At 36.6% G+C, this 27,161-nt stretch overlaps 1 protein-coding gene across 1 annotated transcript in view; it reads left to right on the forward strand.

Annotated features, from left to right (window-relative positions):
* Positions 1–27,161, forward strand: part of ROCK1 (Rho-associated, coiled-coil containing protein kinase 1) — a gene marked incomplete at its 3' end in the record, with an annotated part of 65,179 nt that overhangs the window by 23,668 nt on the left and 14,350 nt on the right. Inside the window, exons 2-13 of the mRNA XM_009870015.1 lie at positions 6,033–6,114; positions 9,821–9,921; positions 10,747–10,884; positions 12,146–12,321; positions 15,068–15,152; positions 17,144–17,288; positions 17,557–17,695; positions 18,547–18,638; positions 18,850–19,009; positions 20,918–20,984; positions 24,878–24,966; positions 26,586–26,634. Coding sequence (XP_009868317.1) covers positions 6,033–6,114; positions 9,821–9,921; positions 10,747–10,884; positions 12,146–12,321; positions 15,068–15,152; positions 17,144–17,288; positions 17,557–17,695; positions 18,547–18,638; positions 18,850–19,009; positions 20,918–20,984; positions 24,878–24,966; positions 26,586–26,634 — 1,323 coding nt within the window. The remainder of the gene's footprint in view (positions 1–6,032; positions 6,115–9,820; positions 9,922–10,746; positions 10,885–12,145; positions 12,322–15,067; positions 15,153–17,143; positions 17,289–17,556; positions 17,696–18,546; positions 18,639–18,849; positions 19,010–20,917; positions 20,985–24,877; positions 24,967–26,585; positions 26,635–27,161) is intronic.

Here is a 27,161-nt window from a genome sequence, read left to right on the forward strand (position 1 = left end):
AAAGCTTTTGATAAGGCTCTTCATTTAAGCTATCAGAAATAAGGTGCTTTGGGCTAGGCTTCTTTTGTGGATGGATGAATGAATGAATGAATGAAGTGAGAGCTGGTGATCAGTTTATTTGAAACAACAGTAACGGAGTCTAACAGGTTCATGCTATTTCACTGTCATAAGTGATCTAAGATGATGAATAATGATTAAGTAATGATGATAGAGTAGTAAAAATAAAAGCAAATCACAGAAGATATTGATAATCATTGGTGCCTGTGTGGTTAAAAGTAATAGGTGAAATTCAGCATTGATGAACGTTGAGTGAGGGCATGGGAGAGACACTCTCATCTTCATCTTCTTGTGTTGTTGAATGTTGCACTGGCCTTGATTTTATAGTATCTAGTTTTGGAAAAGAATCAATTTAGTACGCAGTGACTGACAATTAACCGGATATTTCAGTTAAGAACTTAATATTTAATGAAAAACAGAACAGGAAACTTGAACTACATTGTGTACTTATAGCATCAAAGAATTCTAAGCGTTGGAAGGGACATCTAGAGATCAGTCCAACCCCTCTGCCAGAGCAGGATCCCCTAGGGCAGGCCAAACAGGAACGCATCCAGGCGAGTTTTGAGAGTCTCCAGAGAAGGAGACTCCATACCTTCTCTGGGCAGCCTGTGCCAGTGCTCTGTCACTCTCACAGTAAAGAAGCTTCTCCTCATGTTGAGGTGGAACTTCCTATGTTCTAACTTAACCCCCTTATTTCTTGTTTTATTGCTGGGCACCACTGGTAAGAGATTGTCCCCTTCCTCTTGACACCCACCTCTCAGATATTTGTATACATTAATAAGGTCCCCTCTCAGCCATCTCCTTTCAAATCTGAACAGCTCCAGTTCATAGGAGAGACGTTCAAGTCTCTTAACCATCCTTGTAGCTCTCCACTGGACTCTCTCCAGTAGGTCCCTGTCTCTCTTGAATTGAGGACCCCAAGACTGGACACAGTATGCCAGGTGTGGTCTCACCAGGGCAGAGCAGAGCGGGAGGAGAACTTCCTTAGACCTGCTGGACACACTTTTCTTAATGCACCCCAGGATCCCATTGGCCCTCTTGGCCACAAGGACATATTGCTGTCCCATGGACAACTCACTGTCCACTAGGACTCCAAGGTCTTTCTCCATGGGGCTGCTTTCCAGCAGGACGTCCCCTAATCTGGACTGGTGCCTGGTGTTATTCCTCCCCAGATGCAGGACTCTACACTTGTCCTTACTGAACTTCATGTGGTTTGCCCTCGCCCAGCTCTCCAGCCTGTCCAGACCTCATTGGATGGCAGCACAGCCTGCCTGTGTGTCAGCCACCCCTCCCAGGTTGATATCATCAGTGAACTTGCTGAGGGTGCACTCTATCCCCTCATCCAGGTCGTTGATGAAGATACTGAACAAAACTGGACCCAGTACTGATCCCTGGGGAACACCACTGGCCACAGGCCTCCAACTTGAGGTGTGCCCCATTCAGAAGTATCTAGTAGGAAGAAAAGAAAGTGCACTGCACGGTGGTGATGGTGGAAATTGAAATAGCTTTCATGCAAGGATAACTGGAAGAGAGTAGACCAAGGGATAAATGATGGAAGTGTGTACAGCTGTATAGCCGGAGGGTAAAGAGTCATTGCTCCTTCTGTGACTGAAAAATGGCAAGTGCAAAATAAAGTAAACTTTCACACAGCCTATAGGTAGTGGAATTCGTATCTATATGATGCTGTAAATGCAAGAGACTAAAACAGAGTTAGAAAATGTTTAGACAACATCACTGAAGAAAATTCTGACTAAAGCTGTAACTTCGACTGCCATTTCTGTCTCACAAATATGCCAGAGCACTACTATATACACTACTGTATGCTGGACTTGTTCTTATTGTCTTTCCTAGACACTGTCTTCATCTCCAGGGGCAGTATAACTATCTAGATTGAGCTTTGATTTTACTCGTTATAACTGTCCTTTTAAAACTTATAGGTTTGGTGTGGTAATGAACGAAACCAACAGAATATGTGAAAACGTTTTCTTATGAAAGAACTCTCTGCATGTTGTAATGGCTCCCCAGTATGTTGCTTTTTAATTTCAGGATATAATTAGATATTTAAAATAGCTTATGAAGTTACTGATTATTGAATGAGATATGGAAAAGGCTATTTCAGACCATGAAGAAAGGAACTATTTGTTTTACCAGTCTAATTTAACTATTAACATAAAATGAAAATATCTGTGTAGACCTGAAAGCTAAACAGGAAAACTGCTCTGTAATGACAGAATAAGATAGAACTTAGTGTTAGCTGAAAATACCTCTAAGCTACAATACATGTTTCTGTGAGGTACAGGAAGTGTTGTACTTAAAGAAAACAAGTACTAAAAATATGCTTAACATACTCAAGTGGTGAAAAAAATCCATCATAAAAATGAGGCCTTATTTTAATAAAGCACATTAAACTGATGGATGTATAGTTGCCTGTTATAATGATGTCCTAGTATTTTTTTCCTTTAAGTGAGGGAGAGTATGACTACTATAGGTCTTGAAGGAAAGATGTTCCTTTCTGTGTTAGGAAAAAGTTCCAATTGCATATTGAAAGATTGAGCAAGATGGTAAAAATAAAGCTGAGAGATGAATTATCTCTGCAGCCATCAACAATAGCAAATAGCTCCTTTCATTTGAGCTTTACCCTTTTTCTCCTAACCATTACTGCTGAAACTCTGTAGTATATGCCCATCTCTCTTATCTGCACCACTTTCAACCAGCATTGCCCTCTCACTGTTGACCTTGTGTGCCCCTCCTTGTTTGTTCACTAGTGATTCCACTTAAAATAGCCACACTTCTGTGGTTCCTGTTGTTTCTGGGGCAGCTGGTAGGGTTCACAAATTCTTCAGATTTAGCTAATGTAAGTGAAATATTCCGTGATTTATGTTACATACTGGACATCCCAGATATTTTACTTCCGTTATCTACAATTCTCTGAAGTTACCTTCAGCTTAGTCTTGTGTTTGCCATCCACCATTGAAATAATACCATGCTATTTTTTCTTCAGAAACATACTTCAGTTGGAAAACTGATTGATTTTTGAGAGAGAAGGCTTTACAAGTCTCTTAATTATTAAAGGCACACCCTACCCCTGTCTTTTTTTGTGAAAGCTTTGAACCAGGATAGTTGTTTTTCCGGATACTGTAGCAAAGGGGAGTTGATTATTAAAGAGCCTTTTACATGAGCCAACTCTTGACATGCAGCTACCTTAGATGTTGTTTGCTTGATTTTGAAGTGTGATTTGAAATAAATCTAAGATCAATAGCTTAAATCTGTATTTCAAAGGGTGTTTTTTTTGTTAAGTATTTTACTTGAAAGAGTCCATATCTAAGACCTGAAAGGTAATATGTTCATGGTAAATTTTGAATTAAATAGTATTGAAATTTGCTTTTGCCTGCTAAAAGTGAGGGGTTTTTTATGCTACTTTTCATCTTAATTTTGGAGCTTTTAAAAACACAGCAAAATACCCAACATGCCGAACAGACCAATGAAACCATGACACTTGCTGTAACTTACTGCTTTTATATGCATAGACCTGCATTTTAATATTTTGAAAGAGAAAGAATGATATGAAAGCAAGATTGATGTTAAATATTTGTAAATGTTCCCATTTTTCATATATTTTTGTATTGGGTGTTTAAACTCCCCTACTCTAAAGAAACTTTAAAGACTGAATTCTGACTTCTAAAACAAACCCTGAAAGGGAGCAGGTAATTGCACTGCCCCAGAGTAAACCAGGATTTTGAGAATTTTATTGTGCTTCTGCTTATAGGTGAGCAAGTTTTCAATCTTAGCTGTGGCAGGACAAATTGACGGATTTCAAGGCTTAAGGGCAGAGTGGACCCCAGGCTTTGACAACTTATTGCCATCACTCACTCATCTGCCTTTAGAAATCCCTGGATGTGACCTAGCAGCCTCAGAGATGTTCTGTGCCTACCATTTCTCACAGGATGGGGCGCTATGCATAGAGCTACCAGAGCACTTTGTACTGCTGTGCAAGCAGTTCTCTGTTGAATTTACCAAAGAATTTAAATTCTTTAGTGGATTTTCTGGATACTTATATCTTTGAAAGAGGTGTCCTTTAGTAGGTTATAAAGTATTTCTCACTAAGTTGCACTTACCTTGCATAAATCTATTTCTACATCTATCTTGAGTCCAAATTGTTGGCCCCTTACTTTTTTTTTAATGTTACTCACCCATTAAATGTTTTTTTTTGTTTGCCATTTGCTTTCCTTTTTCATCATCAGTGTAAGTTCAAAAAGATGATTCTGTGAACACACTCAAGATGCAAAACCTGACTTCATTTAAGTGCTGTGAAAATACAGTGATGTTTTTCTTGATTCTTAAAATTTTCATTGTAACATTTCTCAGTTCAAACTAAGCCACTATATGGAGAGGTAATTTAAAACAGGAATGTTTTTATGAAATTAACAGCTTTAATAACATCCAGCCTTGAAAGTAATACTGGTTATCCTTGTAGTTTTACTTCCTTAAACCTGTTTACAAATTCTAGCATGATTTTGCTGCTTATTCTCATTGTATCTGAATTAAACAATTTCTATCTCACATACTTCAAAAGTGAGGACTGCAAGCCTGTAAATAATTTTGATAGCATTTGGGTTTTTTTGTGTATCTTAAAATCACCTTTAGACTGAAGGATGATAAACAAAGTGGGGGATCAAGGACTAATTTTTTAATCTACATCAAGTATATTCTCTAATACATATTCTTGGAAAATAAGCTTTCAAAAAGCTGATACTCCGGCTTTTCTTCAGGTACAGTTATTTGGTGGGTATAGCAAAGACTGCTGGGTGAGCTTTTCATCCTGTATTGCATGATATTATAAAAGCTGATAACAGTCAAATTAGGTATAATCACATCTGAGCTGATCAGATCAAAGATATTTCTCGTCTAGTACCTCGCTGCCAGCAACTCAGTAACAGATAGCATAGACGCATAGGTACAGACGTGACAAGTCAATAGAGGTACTTTCCTGGCATGCTTCAGTAATATCCATTGATTTGTATTTTATGACCTTCCTCTCTATATTTTTGCAGTTGTCACTTAAACATTACCTAGCTGAGAAAGAAGACTCCCTAATGTTATTTGATTCTTCGTGATGTCATTCCCTAGAATACTTGATAATTTTTCATTAGTTACTATATCTGTAACTATAGTTACTATATCTGCTATACTGTAGTAACTATTAGTTACTATATTGGCTTTTCAACCAAAATATCTGGTATAGTTTTTCTCTAAGATGCAAGCCACTGAAGAATCATGTATATCTGTCATAAAACTTAAGTTGGAAAGTTTATGGCACTTAACAAGACCTTAAAACTATGATCTTCTTTGTAATTTTTGTATTTTTCTGTTGTGTTTTTACTGGGTTTTGGGTTTTTTTTAGTTGATAGGGGTGTATTCCGTGGTAGTAATGCCAGATGAGCTTGCAGCTGTCTTCCTGGATTTAAGTTAGAATGTACGTAGCCAATATCTTGTTAATAAAAATTCCCCTCTGAATTCAGTGAATAAAATGTGGGGGTTGCCTCTTGGAATTAAATGACCATCGTTGTCTTCTTTGTTATTACCACTTAATGTTCAGATGCCTACTGTGTGATATGTTGTAGTTTTTTAACGTTACTGAACTTCATTAAAACTGCTATTTGTTCTTTGTGTATTTGGAAAAATATTTTGTTCATGTAAATGTGGAGATAATTAAGGTAATCAATAATTTATAGAAGTATATTTGTTTTGAGATGGGTGGAAATGAAGTTTTGAAGAATCCAATGGAAGTGGGAGAATAACAGCTGTTTCTTGTAACTGCTAATTGAATTATTAAATAAACATGAATGATTTCAGTTTTAGGGAAAATTGATAGAGACAGCTGGTTTTATCTTGTCTCTTCAGTTAGCAGCATGTGTAATTATTTTTCCGAATGCTTGTTGTTTTTTAATTTCGCTTGTTGTTGGGTTTTTTTCCAGGATGGATTAGACGCTTTGGTATATGACTTGGATTTTCCTGCCTTAAGAAAAAACAAAAACATTGATAACTTCTTAAACAGGTGTAAGTATTTGATGTTTCAGTTACTAAATAACAATACTGTAAATACCAGCAAAATTAAAAAATCGAGGTGGTTTTAGCTTTTTGAAAGGCAGCTAGGATTTGGGGTGCATGACATTTTTGGGTGCAAGTTGTTTTAAGACTCTGATTATTTATTAATTTCCCAGTGAGAGCTGACAGCTACTACAGATTTAATCTCCAGTAATGTCCAAGTTTGTTGCCACTGTGAATGGCTTGTTTTCAGTGGCACAAAAACTTGTAAGAGAAAGGCCTCTTGTCCTTGTTCTTGGCAACCCTCTGGATTCCTATAACTTGCTTTGTGATTCATGTGCTAATATATCATAAACTATTAACAGTAGAGTGACATAACATCTGTGCAGTGTCAAGTAATTTTAAAAATTTGTTCACTGACAGACTGGAGCTTGTGTTTTGTAGACTTTTTGTATAAAAGGTCTCTTTTCATTATCCTGTGAAATTCTCATACTGCTATATTTACTTGAGGATGCAGCTGATGTGTCTGCAGAATTCTCTGTATTTACTCTGTATACCAGATGTCTTGCATGATCTATTATGTGATAATATTTTAAATAAAGTTGATTTTTTGGGTAGAAGACATGATTCCATAATTTTCATAATAAAAACAAAACAACAGAAAAACCCCTAAAAACAAACCCACAACAAAAAGCCATTTAAGAGTTAAGTCTTTTAAAGGTTACCAAATTGACAAATTCTGGAAATCACGGCAGGGATGTTTGCTGATTCGAGACTTGCCTCTGCCTGTGAACTGAATGGACAGACCTTGAAATTTAACTAATATTATTAGATTTTTTTAATAGGCTTAAGCATCTCAAATTTTATAATAAACGTTTTTGTGGCAAATATAAAGTAATTTAACTAAAATAATTTTATCTTTGCTTCATTGAAATTTACGTTTTTGTTTATATATCCAAGATGTTTTAGAATAATTTGCTTGGTGCAACTGTAATCAATAATGATGAATTTGTGGGTTTTGTGTTATTCCCCGTTTGTGGGAATATATGAGTCCACTAGATCTAGTTGATGGCTCACTTGTACACAGGTTGGTTACTGAAAGGCCTAGGTTCAAATGTTCTATTTAACTTTTCACAGTTCAAACTACATTTGATATTGTAAACTGGGTTGCATGCTGGGTTGTATACTCAGTTATTTACAGAGGAGGTGTGGTGAAACTCTTGGAGAAAAGAGAAGCTGGATTAGGCAAAGGAAATTACTCATTGCAACAGATAATCTGAATGTAATTTTTATGAATAGTGAAATCGTTAGTGAGTCTCCAAGAGCTTCACTATTGTAATTGAGGCTGACTGAAGGAAAAAAACCACTTTCCTTTACACTCTGATACTCAATGTCTTGTAGGAAAAAAATCACTTTCCTTTACAGTCTGATTCTCAATGTCTTGTAGGTATTAATTATGTACTGTGTATGATGTGACCTGAAGTAATACAAAGGTGGGGAACAGACCATATTACTTCACAGACTGCCTTTAGAACACTGATCTTTCTGTGTTGGCTGAAATACGAAAGCAAGCTGTGGATGTGCAAGTAGTGGCCTTAGAGGGAGCTGTGAAGTCTAGTTTGTCTTGAATTTGTATTTTAAATAAATAAACATGGAAGAACATTTTCATGTTTATTTTACTTCTGGTAGAAATCCATTTTAAAAAATGTCTATTTGCTGTCCAAACAGTTCACACTGTTATTCTAGAACTTTAAAATAAATTTCTAGGTTGCAAAAAAAATGGGAGTTTGCTTCCTTTGTTTTATAGACTGATTGCTCTATGAGCCAGTCCTTATCACCTCTTGGTTTTCCCTGGTTTACATTGTATATTTGTGGAGCCTCCAAAGTCTGCTTCTACTGCCTAAGGTTGTGAGGGCTATTTCTGCAAGTGTAGAACCTTATTAATTTTCCTACCATGTAGATTTAAAAGAATAAAGAAATCTATATCCAAGATGATTGAAAGCCATACTTTGCGTCTTGGACTTAGTTTATTTCAAGACAGCACCTAAACTTATAATCAAACTTCAGATAAGGAACTGCTGATTTAAATCTGTTGCAGCCTGATAAGCCTTTTTTAACGGATCTTAGCATACAGAGGTCAAATTACCAACACTGGCGTTGCTGTAACATATTGTCTGAAGATAATAGAGTGTTAGTACGTGTCTCAAGTGGTCAATTGCAGTTTGCAGCTCCTCACAAGCCTGGTTTACATGATTTAAAAATTGATAGCTTGGTTTGCTCTTCAGATATATTTTCTTGGATTCTGTTTTGTCCATAGGCGAGGCTTGTGATAGAAATCCATGTAAAGCATTCACAGCGTGCCCGCCTTTCTCTTGCACCGGTGTTGAGATTTTTCATTTAGAAGTGGTGGATGCCCAGTTGTGAGATTGCTGGGCAGGAAGTTAACAATAACTAGAAAATTATTGTCATGAGAATTGGTGCATTTTAATTCTACGCAGTCTTACATATCCTCCACTATAGGTCAGTTTTCACCAGGACAAGTAAGGCAGTGCTTTATTTTTTAAAGTTACTGAGTAGTTTGATCCTCATTTGAAGTAATTTGTCAGAATTTGTGACTTTAATACAACTTATTGAAATTAGCTGATGGTATGCTGCATTGTAAAAGGATGGCTTTTCATTAGACAGTAATGCCACAGAGTACTTACTCAAACAGAGCTATGTTTGTTCCTGTTGCAGTAAGAAAATCTTACTGAATTTTAACTGAACAGATGCTGCTTTTGATTTAGGTAATGGCCAGCATAGGTGGAAATCTAATGATAATTTTCTGTCATCTTGCCTCATAATTTTGTTTTAAAACATGAGCTTAAAAAATGACATTTCTCCTCCTTTCTCCTCCTTATCCTTACTTCTTTCTAAACTTTGCTTTTAGACTTAGAATATTGTTTTTGAAAACAAAAAATCATTACATAATTTATTAGAAGCATATCTGTTTTAGTAGATGTTCCTTGCTTTTAGAAATACTGAATGCATGAAGCTTTTCCATGTAATCTCATGCCAGTGTTGACCCACATGGATTAAAATAGACTGTTTTAATCTTTGACCAAATTTGGAATTAGAATATGTGCCCACTGGGAGTTTGTAAATTATTGTAGTTTATAGAATGACAGGTTTATATAAATAATTGCAATGATTCCCACTACATGATTTAAACTAAAATCTACTTTTTTGGGTATTAGGAACAATAAAAGTGCAGGCTTATTTTTTATTTATTTTTTTTTGAAAACAGTTTCTTCTAGTGTCTTGTATGGGTACTTTATGGTATTTTCTCAAATGTGTTGCATGTTTATCCAGATAAAATCTTTTTAAACTGTTCAGCTTACAAGCAAGATCATGCTGACTGAAATTTTTGCATAGCTTATTTTTTTTTTTAATACAGGTGAGTATTTTTAAAGAAATTCCCAAATTAAGATCTCTGGTGATTCGATTGTAAAGTAGAGACATTGCATTATGTTTATGTCAGGTTTTGGTTACCATAGTAATGAGAGTGAGATCATGCATTCGTGTGTCAGCTCTGCAGAAGTTTCCAACAGGAAGGTAGGTTCGAAAGGAAGTCTTGTCTTCCAGCAGCACATCTTCTAAAACTATGAAAAAAAAGGAATGAGATGAATGGATTTCATTAAATGGATTATATATGAAACTTGAATTTTCTATTTTGCAGATAAAGACACGGTAAATAAAATGAGAGATCTGCGCATGAAAGCTGAAGATTACGAAGTGGTGAAGGTGATTGGTAGAGGGGCGTTTGGGGAGGTTCAGTTGGTAAGTTGTTTCTTTTTGTAGATTTGGAAGAGTTCTGTAGTATTTGCTCATGTGCCTGTTTCTGAATGCAGTGTTCAAAAGATGCAGTCTTATAACATAAAAGTTTTTAGCTCAGTGAAACTTTTTTTCTTTTTATCCAATGGAAATGTTTCTGAGAATGTCATATTTCAGAATTCTCAAAGTGCACAAGTACTTGTTCTGCGTTGTAGTCATGCTTCTCTATTACATTAAAATGGAATGTGTATTTCCTGTCAAGAAAATTAGCCGTTGCCACCGTATACATGGGCACTGAAGACTTGAGTCTTCAGGACTAGAAGAATTTCTGCCAGTTGCAGGACTACACCAGGTTTTTGTGGACACCATTCTCACAAATGAGAAATGTTGTGTGTTGTTTGTGGTAGACGAGCAACCAGGCTTGTTCATCCTGCTTTGTTAAATTGAGAACTGGTGGGAGAAATTGGAAATATGACAGCAAGTATACATGTCTGCTAGTGAACTCTGGACAATGCATATAGTTTTAACTTTGTAGTATTTAAGAGGTGCCAATATTTGTCCTTTTAAAGACACATACATACAAATGACAAAGCTACTGTTATGCCTATGGACTTCTGTGCTGAATAGTTCTAGCAAGTATTTTAAGAGCCATGCATATATTGTCAGTTAATGGAATGTAATTATTCTGTAGACCTGTAGTATATAGTTCTTGATAAAAACGTGAGTAGTCTTAAAAATCTTGCTAAATAGTGAAGAAGGAAAAGCAATATATTCAGTGGTGGTTTTCATATTTGTGTGGCAAACTGTTCTCTGTCCCATTTGTCTTCATAGGTAAGGCATAAATCCTCAAGAAGAGTGTATGCGATGAAGCTTCTGAGCAAATTTGAGATGATAAAAAGATCAGATTCTGCATTCTTCTGGGAAGAAAGGGATATCATGGCTTTTGCTAATAGTCCCTGGGTTGTGCAGGTATAGTGATGAACTTTTTAAAATATTTTCATTATAGATTAGTTGCATTGCAACACTGCATGATTTGCGATTATATGTTTTCATTTTTAGCTTTTCAAAGTTCCTTTTTCGTTGTATTGGTCTGCTAGGGAAATACATTATGAACATTAGGAATGCTGTATACAACAAATAGCAGTTATCACACTTCAAAACTGTATTTTGTCATAACATTTACAAGATAAGCTATTCTGCTTATTAAGCTATTCTGTTCATTATTAAAACTCTCAGCGAGGTATATATTGGTGAGCTTGCTCTGCAGTAATTCTTTGAGGCATCCAGCATACCAGAAAGCTATGCTAAAGGCACAGCTTCTGTATATTCTAATTTTTGTGTGTATATTTGACTGCAAATTACACCCACTTGGGTTATTTTTTTCCTTATTTCAGTGTTATCGCTGACAATTTTTTTGGGAGGCATTGCTGCCTTTGAAGTAATGAGGAGTGTGCCTGAAGCAATCCTCAGGCATTGTTTGTGAACATGTTGACTTGTTCATTTAAACTGTTCTTACGCTTAAGCATGTGAATTCTTCTGTTAGGTTATAATTAAAAAACCTCCAATAATTCAAAATTTAACTAGGTCAAATAAATAACTACATTACTTCTGCCTAGGAGTGCTAGTCCAGAATAATACTTCTATGATTTTAAAAAAGTTTTAAAGTTAGAAAACTAAATGTATTTGCACTACTTATGTTGATTAGAGCATTGATGGCTGTGAGGGATTTATTTTTACTTAATGGTTTAAAATTTAGGCTCACTTTTTATACAATAAATACATTGACAGTAGAACAATAAATATTTAATGATAACACAAACTGAATCAGCAAATATTTAGCAAATATTTGCTGTGCAGTAGTTTCGTGTTTGCATATTTGTCAACTAACATCCCAGTCAATGAGGAAACATTTTGTCCTCTTATGCAATGAATGTCCCTTGAAATGATCTCAAAATTTATTACACGAAAGTCACTAATCTTAATTTGTAATCAGAACTCTACTCTTTCCATTGTAATATAAAAGGATGGAAGATCTGTCTGAAATTTACTCCAGAGATTAATTCCTTTTTAGGAGGTCTGCTGGATGCTCCAAAGTTGCTGCAGCAGTTGTAGCAATTTTATTATTCTGTAAATCAGTTTGTGCAGAAATTCCTTTGATTTCCAACAAGCAAAAGATGAAAGATAACTGGAACATTCAGTGACTTGTTTTTTGTTTATTTGCTTTTTACAGTTATTTTACGCATTCCAGGATGATCGTTATCTTTACATGGTGATGGAATACATGCCTGGTGGGGACCTTGTGAATTTAATGAGCAACTATGATGTTCCAGAGAAATGGGCAAGATTTTATACTGCTGAAGTTGTACTTGCGTTAGATGCAATTCACTCAATGGGTTTTATACACAGGTGAAAAAGAAAAAAGTATTGTTAAGCAGTGTTGTTTTATTTCTGATGCTGCTTCAATGACTTCAGTAGTTGTTCAGACAGTTTAAAAAATTTACAATGTTACTTCTTAAGTATTATTTCGTAATTATTCGATCTTACAACTTCAGAGCTTCTTGCCATGAGAAGCTACAAGTCTGAGGTGATACAGTCAAAGGTATTCATCAGGCTGATGTTCCTCAGTTTGGTGAGTAATAGAATTGCCCCACTTCACCAAGAGGTACAAGAACTAAAGTTGTATGAACATGTTGACCTCACAGTGTTTCTTTTCTTTTGATGAGAAAAAGCCGATTTGGGAATATGATGGCAGTGGTATCCACTCCTAGGAATTATTGATTCTCTGCTCTGCATTTGAAGATTTGGTGACCCATTAAGCAAGAATCTATGAACAATGCAGGGAAAATCTCCCAGCCACGTGTTTTTTTGCAAGGGGTAAAATGAGAAATTGATGTGCAGAGCAAAGGAACTTGGCTTAGTGTCATGTTCTGTACTTGCCCCAGAGCGAAATGTAGTCACTTCTTGGATAGGTTGAGAAGTTTCTTTTGAAATTCTGTTGTTAGGTTTTAATTGCATCAACTAGGAGCGGAATAATAATATTTTCAACAGAAAATACAGGAAGAGTTTAAGGAAGATGTAATATATAAATTCTCAATCTGTAATTTGGCCAGAAGATCAATGCTAACACATAAGCTTTTGCAAAAAAAGCAAGAGCAAAGCAAACCCAGCTACTGATCCATTGCTTGAGTAGGATCATTAATTATGTAGATATGCTGCATCTAATGGATAAATTATCTGACTGAATGAATCATTTGTACGTGTGTATTGCAAGCTTTAGAACACAGGCATTAAAAGTTGCCAGCAGCACAGTGAGGGGTTTTTTCCTGAGAAGTTAGATTATTTTAACACCAGCAAGTGTTTTTGAGTTTGTTTTCCACTGGAGTTGGTCAGTTCAGATCTGAGGAGTGAAAGGGAACTGATGAAAACACAGGCTCACTGCTTAATGGGTCTAGTGACATGGGAATGGCTGAGGCTGCTGCCTTCCCCTCAGCCTTTGTTGGCGAGATCTGCTTTCAGGCCTCTCAGGTCCCCGTGCCAGAGCCTGGGAGAGTGAAGCATTACTGTGGCAGAGGAGGATCAAGCTGAGTCCCAGTTATGTGAACTTGACATACACACATCCAGGACACCAGATTGGATGTACCAAGGGTGGTGAGGGAGCTGGCCGGTACCCTTACGATACTTCTCTCTGTCACCTTTGAAAGGTGTGGCAATTGGGAGGTTTCTGATGACTGAAAAGAAGCAAATGGCATACCCATCTTGCCTGTGGAAGGGCAAGGAGGGGACGATCACGTGAACAGCGGACTGACCAGCATAAGGGTAGGCTTTTAGAACAGACTAAATTTTCAGGAAACCACTTCCAAGCATATGGATGAGAAGGTGATTGAGAACAGCCTGTGTGGATTTACACGAGGCTAAGGCAGGCCTTACCAACCCAGTTGCCTTGTGATGAAGGGAGAGCAGTGTGCCCTGTTTGTCATGACTTCAGCAAGGTTTTTGCTGTAGCTGGATTGGAAGGATATGGTTTGAATAGATAGAACGGAGGGTTGTGCTTAGTTACAATGTCCAGTCAACAGTCACTACCTGTGATTCCTCAGAGGGTTGATAATGGGGTCAGTATTGTGTTTTCATTCACAACATGAAGTGTTCAGGTGAGGCAGAAAGCATCAGTCATCTGCTTCCCAGCAGGACCTTGCAGAAAAGGTGGAGCCAGACTTGAAGTTGTACACCAAAAAGATGAAAGGCAATGGATGATGCAAGTTGCAGTGAGGGAGTACCTAGCTGTTCATTAGTTTTTTCACTCTGAGAGTAGTCAAACGGAGGAGAGTCCTAGAGAGGTTGTGTAATCTTTATGCTTGATAAAGACTTGACTGAATTTGTTGAATCTGACTCTGTTAGCTGTTGTTAGTCAGTTGAACCAAGAGTCTTAGAAAAATCCCTCTCAGCTAAAATTATTCTGTGAGTATACTGATACAGTTCCACTGCACTTCGTGTGACAGTTATCGCCAGAGTTCTCATTTGAGGTCCCAGAAATATATTATCTCCTGAAATTCATGTTATGCTTTCTTGATACTTGTTTCCTATGATTATTCTGCTTCAGTGTATTTTAAAACATTAGATGTGCTGAACTGTAACAGTTACTGTATGAAAACTTCTCTAACAGATATACTTGGTGGGAAAGGGCTTAAGGCGATACTCCTTTTGAGCCACTTTGAGCCATTTGAGCAAAAAAATTTTTGTATATTAATATAATTCTGAAAATGGCATCCATTTTTTCCCTTGAAATATAAGTGGTACAGAGAAGAAGCTGTATTTTCAAGGTCTCTTTGAGATAGCTAATACAAAACCAGAATGGATGTTTTTGTTGTAGCTAGATCCTAGCAGAGTGGTGCTTCAACTAGTGAGTGCTTTTTAGAAGCTTGAGGTTCAACATTTATGTCCAGATTTATTAAATTTAGTGACTTAAAGCTGTAGTTCAGCAATATATGTGTTGAACATGATAAAAAAAAAAACAGAAGAAAATTAAGGAAACAGTGGTGCTTTCACGTTGGTGTTTTTCTTGCAATGTTGCATCTGCAAAATAGTTAACTGTTATTGGTTTTGTAAGTTAAATTGATTTATTAACCTTTAAGCAAATACAATTTTCTCCTTTCAGAGATGTGAAGCCTGATAATATGCTGCTAGATAAAGCTGGTCATTTAAAGCTAGCAGATTTTGGTACTTGTATGAAGATGAACAAGGTAAATATGTTTTTCAATTGTGCTTTCCTGTTTGTGAAAGGAAATCAAACTTAAAAGTGAAAAAAAATACAGTGAAAACTTTTCAGCTAGATAAGAAGAGGTGAAAGTTCCACTCTGTTCCCATTACTATTCTTTATGCATCCTATTCAATGACAATGTAGAATGCAGAAACGGTTCTTGAGGTAGGGACTGTATTGACTTCTGTACTCTTTCCTTGAAAAGGTTTCTGAAGTCAAGCCTTTGTCTCTAGGTCCTCTAGATTATGTAAATCTTTAGTTATCGAAAATTCTGAGAAGTGTGTTCATTTTTGTGTAGTAAGTCAGTAATGAAAGAATTAAACCTGATGTACAACTTGCTGAATCCCAGTTGTGCTTATTAGCCATATGCTGATGTAGCAGAAAGGCAGATCTGAAGGAAACAAGTTAAAAAATGTCATAGAATATTTTCTGAAGTCACTACAAAATGTGTTCTGCAACAGTGTTTCACACACTGTGAAGCACTGTTGTTCCCTGCACAAAGCTCTGGTTGGTTTGTTTCAGCACATGAGGAAAACAACATGCAGTACGTGGTACTTAATAGAGTCTGTGTAATATGTACATTGTATTCTCAACATGTTCCAGGAGCTTTAAATAAACCATTTTGTTTAGCTGCTTTGCCATAAATAAAAGACATCAACGAAAACTAAGTGCAGGTTATGTGTGCAAATTCAAGGGGTTGCACTGAGTCACCAGCAGTCTGCTTTGGTGGAATAGTTGACACAAAATCTGGTTTTATTTTGACTTAATATAGATTTATCTTTGACTAATAATGTTCTTGACATTGAAGAGTTTTAAAATATAGAAAAACATTATCCTAGTGTTTAAGCTGTAAGTTCCAAAAAAAAGAAAAGCATATAAAATTGCTGTATATTAGCATTACAGAAGTAAACTCGTGTTAACAACGTGTTGCTTTTTGTGCTGTTCTAAAAAAGATGGCTGAATAGTTTTGATTCTAGTATTGAATTCCTCTACTCTTTTGAAAGAGATTACTCTGTGGGAGTAGGAGTTTAATTTAGGTGTATTTTGGGTTTGCTACATTCACAACACTGGATTTATATTTGTTACATAGTTATATATTTTTATGCAAATTTTTCTACTGATCCATTCCTAGGAGTAGCATAGGATTATTTCAGAAGTGCCTGAATGGCACTGGAAAGAGGCACGTGGTTGCAGCCTCACATTTTTCACTGTGAGAGTGACAGAGCACTGGCACAGGCTGCCCAGGGAGGTTGTGGGGTCTCCTTCTCTGGAGACTCTCAATGCCTGGATGCATTCCTATGTGGCTGCCCTAGGAGATCCTGCTCTGGCAGAGGGGTTGGGCTAGATGATTTTTCGAGGTCCTTTCCAGCCCCTAGCACTCTGTGGTACTGGATGTCCGCTCCAATGGGACCGATCTCTGTTCTGCTGGCCTTTTCTCAGGGGTGTGAGGAATGTCAAATGTTCTTCTTGCCCGTTACCTGCTTTGAAATATGTCTATTTAGAGTTTCAAGGCCCTGTCTACGTTTAGTCTTCCTGGCATTAAGTATATCAGGTCGGAGGTGACAAACAGGCATTTTAGCTGATTTTGTGAGGAAAAATCCCTGATGTTGACCCATTTATGCTCACAGAGGAGATTTCCCTTTTTACAACACATTCTGTCAGTATGTGACACGTTTATATTGGCACAAGCAGGAGAGGCTGTGCAGTGTTTACAGGGCCTTGGTGCAATTCTCATTTCTTCTTGAATGTTAACTGAGGTTTGTAAAGTAACTGTCACTGTGGCAAATTTGGTACTTTGTTCTGGATTTAGTAGCTTAGAATTTAACAATGTTAAAATACCCATTCAGAAAAGAACACTTGTTGATGAAAGTTGCCGTTGATCTGTTGATGTTGCTTAGGCTACACATACTCTTGGAGATGCCTCACAGTTTTGGATCTTATATTTGAGCTTGGCTGTTTTGTTCCTCTTTTTAGGAAGGTATGGTACGATGTGATACGGCTGTGGGAACACCAGACTATATCTCTCCTGAAGTATTGAAGTCCCAGGGTGGTGATGGTTACTATGGGCGAGAATGTGACTGGTGGTCGGTTGGAGTCTTTTTGTATGAGATGCTTGTAGGTGAGTAGTAGGATAATCAGAATTGACTACAATACGTAACTAGACTCCATGTTAATATCCCTGTTCTTTTTAACGTTATAATTATTCTGACATAAACTGTGGTTTACTAATGGTATTTTCAGAATACGTTTTATAGATATTCTGGCACATTTGACCTTGCTTCATATTCACTTAATTGCTTCCATAGTTGTATATGTAGTTCAAATATTGTAAGTTAAATCTACCATACTTTTAATCTGCTTTTTTAATTTTTGCATTGCTTTTTCAGGTGACACACCTTTTTATGCAGATTCTTTGGTTGGAACATACAGTAAGATTATGAACCATAAGAACTCTCTTACTTTCCCTGATGACAATGAGATTTCTAAAGAGGCAAAAAACCTTATTTGTGCCTTTTTAACTGATAGGTAAGATTTAAACTTCATTCAAAATGAAATCAAACTTCCGTTAAGAGAATTTCTTCACATGTGGGAAGAAAATACTTGTTTTGTGTGAGTTTCTAAACAGCTCAGCAGAAGTGATTATTTAGGATAGGAGTCACCAATGGTTGCTGCTGCTTTTTATGGTAGTAGCATGTATACTGGGGGAAGGGAAATGCTGCTACTATGGGTACATCTACCTTATAAATTTAGTTTGAATATAAAGTGTTACTCCTTAGGAACAGCTACTGTTACTTTAGCCTATGTTTTACAGTACTGAGGGGTATGCAGAAGAGATTCCTTTGGGATGATGAAGCTGAAGCAGAAGGTGCATTTCAGGAGTGCCCCCGGCTCTTAGGGGGCATTCAGGATTAGGGTACAGTCAGCCCAGAGGAAGCTCATTGGAAATGTGGGCATTAGGTCTGTTTCACTTTGTAAGTGCACTCCTATTGTACCCATGTTACTAAAAAGCATTACCTTTGCCTAAGAACTGGTGCTACAATTGAGGGGGGTTGTTGCATTTGCTGGACTGCTTGGGATTCAAACAACAGCGTGAGCTGGAAGAAGTGGAACCTAGCTGCTGCTTGGCAGCTGTTTAGCCAATCCATAGTTGTGGAAACAGTAGCAGCAGGCCTCCCTATGGACCAGACCTAAAACCTGTGTTCTGAAATGTTACTGCTGTGCTTGTAGATACTGTCATATGAAAACTTGGAGATGTGTCTGTTTCTTAGCTTAGTTTGAGAGGTAGTTTTGTCTTTGTTGTTATGTCTTTGAAAGAACCTTTCCTTCAGAATAATTGATCTAATCTTCCGTGCTTAACCAAAACACTCTTTTAACAGGGAAGTGAGACTAGGACGAAATGGTGTAGAAGAAATTAAACGACACCTTTTCTTCAAAAACGATCAATGGGCTTGGGAAACTCTCAGAGACAGTAAGTATGATGCTTTTCTCATAGACTGTGATATGGTGATGGTTTACTTACATATTATGCCATATTTCTTTTTAATGTAACTTAAAGTTTTATTTGCTCAGTACCAAGGAAAAACTTCTTAGACACCAGAGACAAATTTCCCCCAAAAATCTTGGTTCTGTGACTTGGGTAATACAATGGTCGTTACCACGCTATTCTGTTCTTTTTCTAGCTGTAGCACCAGTTGTGCCTGACTTAAGTAGTGACATTGACACTAGTAATTTTGATGACCTGGAAGAAGATAAAGGAGAGGAAGAAACATTTCCCATACCAAAAGCATTTGTGGGCAACCAGCTTCCTTTTGTAGGATTTACATACTACAGCAACCGTCGGTATGTATGCAGAAAGCAAGCCAATGGTGCATTCTTTTGTGAACGTTGTTTCTAACTCTTGCCAACCAGTACTTGGATACAAGTAATTTCAGAATCCTGATAAATTACATTATTTTGAAACTTCGATGATAGCCATTACCGCTAGTCATCAGTACCTTAAAATACTACACTAAATTTGTGAATGTCTTATTCTGTATTAAGAATATTATATAACGACTCTGCAGAAGCTTCATAATTTTTTATTATTTTCCTTTTTCCACAGTACTCAGTCACTGCAGAGTGAGATTGTAATGCGGTTTTAAGTGTTGCTTGGAAGGCTTTAATTTCAACTGATGTAATTTCTATTAATTCATACCTTCAACAGTCATCAGCACTACAGATAGCTGTGTCTACATTAAAAAATCTTCATAGCTTTTTCTTTGAAAGTTGCTCTTAGTTATAGTGGGTGTCAGTTAGACTTAAAAGGGCCTAAAACTTCTACTAAACGTCAGGTAGAAACTGTTAGTTTTAATAGTGTTTCTGGATAGGAAAGCCTTAAAGCAAATCTCATTTTCATCCTTGGATTGAAGAGGAACCACTTTTCCAAGCCTGTGGTGAAATTCTTTCCATTTCTGCAAGGAGTTGGATTTGTTATTGCTCTCTGCATAGGAAGACGTAGAAGGACTTGGAAGCTTTGCATATGGTTTGTGTGAGATCAGCAGTTCAGGAATTTCACCTGCTGTTCTCATTTTAGTCTGTAATTTAAAAAAAACCCTTAATTTTTGCCTTGGAGGAAGATTTTGGAATATGTTACAGAATGCATAGAGAAAATTGTTAAGAAAATTTCTTCCTTCCCCCTTCTCCTTCTTGGGGGACATATTATTCATATATGTTGGGCAGTTTAAAGAAGTGGAAATCTAGGAAATTGATGTGACTTCTGTTCTTAAAGGAAGTAGTACAAGCTTTTCTACAGCTGTAATCTTGTTGACTGAAAACTAGAAATCTGGTTGTTTATTATTGAACTTCACATATAACTGCTCTGGTGTGCAAAATACGGTGGCTTCTTGTGCTCAAGGCAGCCAGCTCCTTTGAAAAACTGTCCAGGTTCCTCTTTGCCATTTGATTGTCTGAAAGCTGTCTTGATGTTTAATTTAACCTTGGCTTTGGAAATGTCTTTGTTTTAACCCTCCTTGATCTTTCGGAAATGTTTTTGTATGTGTGACACAAAAAAGTGTCTGTCTTCCTTAGTTCATGTGTTGGAGAGTTTTCCTCATGTACTCTGATGCAGTTAAGAGACGCTTTACGTCTCTCTAGATTGGTTATCAGGCCAAGAATATCACGTCAAATAGGAAGGAATTTGAAAATAGTAATTTGTATTTATTTACCTGACTTTTCAGAATCATGACAAATAGAAACTTGTGGTATTTTTAGAAAACATTTACGTAAAATCAGTACACTGGCTTCAGGGCAAACTTTTTGTGCGTGGAACTCTTAGTAACTTTGTTGGAAGTTACACAATCTCTGCAGAGTTCACTTCATTGCTGCTACTTGTGGCATAAGTGCCTGAATAAATATTTATGGGATAGAAGCCAGTGAAAGTGTTGTAACCATGGAAAGCAAAGATTTTTTTTAATGGTTATTAAAAAAAAAAAAGAGTGGTTGTATTAGTACTTGGCAGAAATCCTTTTTTCTGGAGGGCTTCTACTGCAGTTTTCTACGTTACACTAAATTAAGTGAGGTTTTCAATTAAATATGCATAAATACTCAAGTATAATAAATACAGAAACAAAAAAAATCTGATTATGTAATGATTAGTTTATGCACATTTTGGAGAAAAAATTTGGGAATTATTTTTTAGGATGACTGTATTCTGTTTTTTCATAACCTTGCTTTTAAACAACTCTTACAACTTTTTAAATGTTGTTACAGGTATTTAGCTGCCTCTGCAGAAAATTCCAATGATAATAGAACAGGCTCCAGTGTGGATAAAAGTGTGGTATGTCTCACTGATTTTCAGTTTTGTTGAATCATAGCAAAAAATCTGTTGCATATATGGGAATAAACTGAGTTCTAAATACCTTGCATTATTTTAGCGGTTGGAATATGGGAAATCAGCACATAGATGTTGACTGTTTGGTATGGCCTGCCTGATAAAGTTGTTGGAAAAGCAGAATTTCAGTTCTTCATATAAGCGTCGGTTTTCCTGAACTGGGAAAAAGTATGCCCCTTGTGAAACTGGATTCACACTTTCTGTCTTTAAAATTACTGAAGTGGTTGTACAGTATTTTTGGAGCTCTTCATCGATCCCAAGTGTATTCTGGCTTCGTGGCAACCGTGGAGTCTGGTTGGGAAGCTTGGGCTTTCTGGCAGCCCGCCAGTTCGACTCTGAAGCTGGGCTTCCTGTGAACGAGGTGGGAGGTGGCAGATAAGGTACCAAACTTGGATAGTCTGCTCCTTCCCCAGGGTACCCCACAAGCTCTTGGGAATTAGGGCAGTGATGATCTGCATTTGTAGAGCAGTTCACCCTAGAAAGAAATGTTTCTTACAGTTACTGGTTCCCAAGGCCTGCTTGGATTCTGTGTAAGTTCTGGTGTAACTCAAGCTGTTGCCTTAGAATGGTTTGATAGTTTACAAATTATGTTCTTTCCAGAAGAAAACACTGTTAAGAAATTTATAACTAACTCTAAAAGTAATCTTCTTGGCTTTGGCTATGATTTACTTATTAGCGCTTTGTTTTCCATTTAGAGTAGAAGAGAAGCAGATACCGATATATGTTTTTTCTTAAATTTGTGATATAAAGGTTTTAATGACATATGGTGTTATTACCCAGAGAAAATGGCAGAGGACCTGATTATGTACTTTATTGGGTTAACTGAATTTATTAAGCATTGAATCGTCTTGATTTCTTTATGTTGACATGTTCCATAAACTTTGTTTTTCTCATAAGCATTTGGCTGTTGATACAGTAAAATTAATTAATATTTAAATTAATTAATATTTGCAGATACTGAAAGCTTTTGATTGACTTTGAATAGAGTTACTGAATGGACTTGGCATAATTAGGGGGATACAGGCACCTGTAGGTGTTTAAAGAGCCTTCAAGAGTCCTGTCTGTATTGTCAGATGTAGCAGAACATCTTGTGGTTTTAACAGTTTTGGGAGCTTAACCTCTGGAAGTATATGAGTGATACAGAGAAGTTCAAATAAATGTTAAGTCTTTACTACGAGGTATTTTTACTCCAAAGTTTTTTCAGCTGTTCTTCTTTCATTACATGCTGCAATGAAAACGGTAATGTTGACAACATGGTTAGCAAATTAATTAGTTCTTGAAATATAACACAAGACGTCACCTAGTCTTATCTGCATTTTGACATGGTACTAAGTGTCTTCTGGAAGGGACTGGGTGCCAGATATTTCCAAGAAATTCATTGTGTTTTGCAAGTATTTAAAACTTACCAGAATTAGGCCATGAAGTTGGACACAAGTGAATTTCAGACCTGTTTGAAGATCTTATTATTTACTTTTCTTTAGTGCTAAGATAATCACCTGCAGACATTTCAGATATTAAGAAAGAGAAGATTAATAGACTCCCTTGCACAGGGTCTTTGGTTTTCTTCGTTGTTCAGGATGCAGAACCAGACCCACTATGTCATGGTGATGTAAAAAAAAAAAAAAAAAGGTAATTCCAGAGGGATATTTTTTTTTGGCTTCTCTGCTGTAGGCAGGCTTTTCTGTAGTTTTCCTCCACTACTCAAAATGGAAACAGGACAAACTAAAATATAAAGGAATGCTTTTATACTGAGTTAATTGTAACTCAGGATTTTCTTAAAGGCATTACTTAGGCTGTTGATATCAGATTGCGCAAAATTTCTCTGGAAGCCTGTTTTCTTGTACTGATATAATTAGACTCCTCAGCAAGCTTTGATAGCCCCTTGGGGTACAGCACTGTAAAAGCATCCGGAGAAAGAAGAACGAGGAGGCAATAGAGGTCCAAACTAGTAGGAGTTACTACAGAAATAGCTCAATTGCCAGATGTCTTTTTGGACCTATTCCTCTTCTATCCTATTTAGTTCCACTATGCAGCCTGTCTGGAAGGGCTGTGAAGTGAATAACTGCGAAATAGAAGAGCAGTTATGTTAAAACTTCTATATCTTTTATTTTTGTCCATTAGCTGTGGTCACTTTTTGCTAAAGTGTGAGCTAGCCTTTAAATAGTCTTGCTTCTTGCTTCATTTCTCAGTAGTTCATACCAAGGATATGTGTTGTATACTGGTCTTTCTTCTCAAAGTTTTGATTTAGAGGCCACCTCTGTGGTTTTTGAGTACAACTATTGTCTCATCCACATGGTATTATGTTGTATGTCACACTTTCTTTGCTCTCCCAAGGTTTTGTGGTAGTTAGTGCTCAATAGATAGAGCGGTGAATGTATAAAATATGTAGATTCTGGTTAGTCACCATGTCTGTTCTCTTCCTCTGAAAAACTCAGAGCAGCTTAAGAATGTGGAAGAAACAAAAAGGATGACGTGAGAAAAGGTCTCCAGTTCTTGAGAGCACCTGAGTACTCCTTACTTTATTTCCTATTAGAATGGGAAGGAGAACGGTTGGAAAGTAGGAAGTCAGAAAAACACCTGCTTGGAAGTAGGCAAAAATAATCTCATCTAGAGCTTTCTCATTTAATATGGATAAAGCATGGATAAAGTCTGTCTCCGAACTGAAGTCTTAATTTATGACTGTAGAGAGGGCAGTTCTTGTTGAGAACCCTTACTGTTACTATCAAGAAAGAACGGAGACAAGTGGCATTTTTCTCCTCTTCACGATCTCATGAGCTGTTTGTTCTCCAAGCATTATTTTGTGGGAAAAGAGAAAAAGGAAGAGGTAGACATAGAAGGAACTCTTCTGTTGTTCTTCTTTCTGGAATGATTGTGCAGAAGGAGTCAAGCAATAGTTTTGAAGTTAAAACAATGGAACAAGAAAGGGAAGGGTCAGAACCACTTCACTTTGTTGCTTTGGAAAGAATCTAAATTAGGACTGCAGTTCTTCTCTATGCAGTTCCAATAGCATTGAGGGAAATGTGGGAAGGCTAAATAAAGCTGAAATCCTGACAAGATCAGTGGAAAGGTTTAAGAGTGAATCAGCATGGGCTTGACTTAATGATCTTCCTCAAAGTTGATACCATCCTGTGCTTAATGAGGATTTTGCGGATGTTGGAGTGGAGTAATTGTGCCCAGAGATCCAGTAGATCTCTACGTTAAAACAATGTAGGTTTTTTAAATTTATCCACTGGCAAACAGTACATGCTATATAGTAGTGTTCTCTATTTAAATATGAAGTTTGTTACTATGTTCAAACTGCAGTACAGTGCTAGCTGTAAAAATTATCTCTTGACTAAAGAGGTGTTAAGAGGATTTTTCCCCATTGCTAACAACTGACAGGCGTGTTTGTGTTTCCTGAGCTTGTCGAGAGCTTGAAGATGCGTTGCAAAATACATGGGGTGGTTCATCCTAGAAAAAGTATTTTTGAGACTCATTAAAATGCTTTTTTTTAATGTCTATGGAGTAATAATGTCTTTAGTCTGATTCTGGAGATACTTGAAACAGGGAGGATTTGACTTGGCTTAGCCCCTCAAATTTTGACAGAACTATTAAGAACTCTAAAATTTTATGTGCGTGCAAATGGCAAAACTATGTAATATTAAAGTTGTTTCTTGTAATTAAATTTTTTAGATTTGTTTCTTTAGAGGGGATCACATTTTAATGAGATAAAAATCTAGAGTTTAGGTAGAAGTGAGTAAGCTGTGATACAGCATAAACAGCACTGAATGTTCTGAAATACTTTTTAGAAGTTTTTAAATTTAATGCATGTTCTTTCATGTACAAATATATATTTAAAGCTGGAAAATATGCAGAAGATGATCTATGAGTTGGAAGAACAACTACATAATGAAATGCAGTTGAAAGATGAAATGGAGCAGAAGTGCAGGTGAGACTTTGAACTTTAATTGTTTACATAATTTAAATACACCTAACACTTCAGTTTTGTATTACTGCTTTAGGGTTTCCAGAATAACACCAAGAATGATTTTGTAGTTCTCCAAGAGAGTTCCAGGCACAGGTTTAAGTAATTCTAAAAGAGTATTTAAATGGTTTCCTTGAATATAGTATGAAGAAAATGTTCTCACTGGTGCGCATGTAACAGACATTTTTTCTGCACACTTCAGTGTTTGAGTTTACCTCCTGTCTCTGAAGTCAGATGTTTCACTGGACTGAGGTGCACACTGATCGTGCCTATTTCTAAAAAAATGTAAAATGCCATATGTATTGTGTATATTGGATTATTACAATTAACTGTCTAGTTTCTACATACATGGTACTTGTTGGAGAACCATATTCCTTTTCTTTCTGGTGACTGATGGATAAGAACAACTATTTGCTTTCTTAAGTCTTGTTTCTTAAGTCATGTTGAAGTAGCTATGTGAGAATTTGCTGATTTCTTGCAACTACACTTACAAACGAACAGTTGGGATTCTTCTTTTCTGATAATTAGAATTCTTCTTTTCTGATAATCAGAATTTTTACTCAGACTCCTGCAATGTAAATTCCCCTTCAGTTAATTCCTCCTTTTAAAGTCTTTTCCTGAAAGCCTGCATAGAGCCAGGAGGCAACATTAGATACAGGATACAGGAAGAATTTAGACATATGAATTAGGTTCACAGTGTGTAGCTGTACAAGGTACTTATGCGGGACCTGCTAGTCAGAATGATCCAGTGGGAATTTAGACCGTGTGATGTTGTCACTTACACTTAAACACGGCTTCACTGCACACGTATTCCACTTGGTTTCCCTAAGCAGGATGTGCATTGCTTGGAAGACACTTGGTACCTGTCTTCCTGCAGCCCGGCTGTAGCTGTCGATGCACAGCAGTGTGCTTGCCCATATGTGCTTGCCCCTCTGCTTTCCTGCAGAGTTAGTGGATAGGGTATGTGGCGGTAACTGCTTCTTGTTGTGCCTGCCAGGTAATGTTGTCTGAGTCCTTTTGTTACCTCTTTGCAGAGGGAGAGCTGACTACAAAAATGCAAATGTCAATGTTATTGCCAGTTTTACTGAGGTTATATTGTGCACTTAAGCTCAGTCTCTCTGTAAGATTATGTTCTAACACATTGCTCCAGCAGAGACACTTTCAAATAATATTGTTCAGGTACCTTTTTCCATGATGGGAAGCTGTCTACTGTTGAATTAATGAACCATTTAAAAGTTTGCATCTGAGGAAGTCTTAGCAGTTCACCAGGATATTGTAACTATAAGGATAACCTGTTGTGTTCATACCCTGTTTTTACCTTTGTAAATTAAGGGAGAGAATATGGCGCATAAAGTTTTGCGTATATAATCTGCAGCAAAGTTGGCAAATACTTAACAATACATTTTACAAATTATTTCTGATGATTGATTGTTTTCTTCAATTTCAAATGTTTATTACAAAATAGTATTAGCCAAAATAGAAATGTTCCCTTTAGTAATAATCTCAAAGTATTTAACTGGAGGAACATTATTTATGATGTATCATTCCCAAATATTACTTAAATGATTTTGGTTTATTTTTAGATCTTCAAACATAAAGCTAGACAAGATAATGAAAGAACTGGATGAAGAGGTAATTTTTTTCCTCACTGAAGCCTTCTTAGTTGGATAAAGAATGTAGATGATACTTTAATATTCAAGATAATTCTAGTGTGACTAAAAAAATTATTCAGAATATAAATTTGAGATCAAATCATCACGTTTCAAGATGCAGCAGTGGGAGGTACATTTTTATCTGTACACATTTTCAGGAACTTCTTCCACAAGTCACGTTGAATTCTATTTCCTCTGCTAAATGTTTTGCATAGTCTTGCTCATTCCAGTTTTTCTGGAGTTTATCAGAATCAGTTGCTTTAAAAATTAATGTACAGATGATTTCCCATACAGTCCTTATGTTGTCTCTTGTTATTAATTTTAATAGTTACATATAATCACATCAATTGTAACTTTTTTTTAGTAGTTTCATAGACTTGCCACATAGAAACTAAAAATGCCATCTTTTCAGAAAACCTTTTCAAGGAAGCCAGAAACTCGTTCATTGGAAATGATACATCGGTTAGGGATCATTCCTTAAAATGTAAATAGAAAATACTGATGCTT

Source organism: Apaloderma vittatum, unplaced genomic scaffold (assembly GCF_000703405.1).
Source record: "Apaloderma vittatum isolate BGI_N311 unplaced genomic scaffold, ASM70340v1 scaffold14485, whole genome shotgun sequence".
Lineage (NCBI taxonomy): Eukaryota > Metazoa > Chordata > Aves > Trogoniformes > Trogonidae > Apaloderma > Apaloderma vittatum.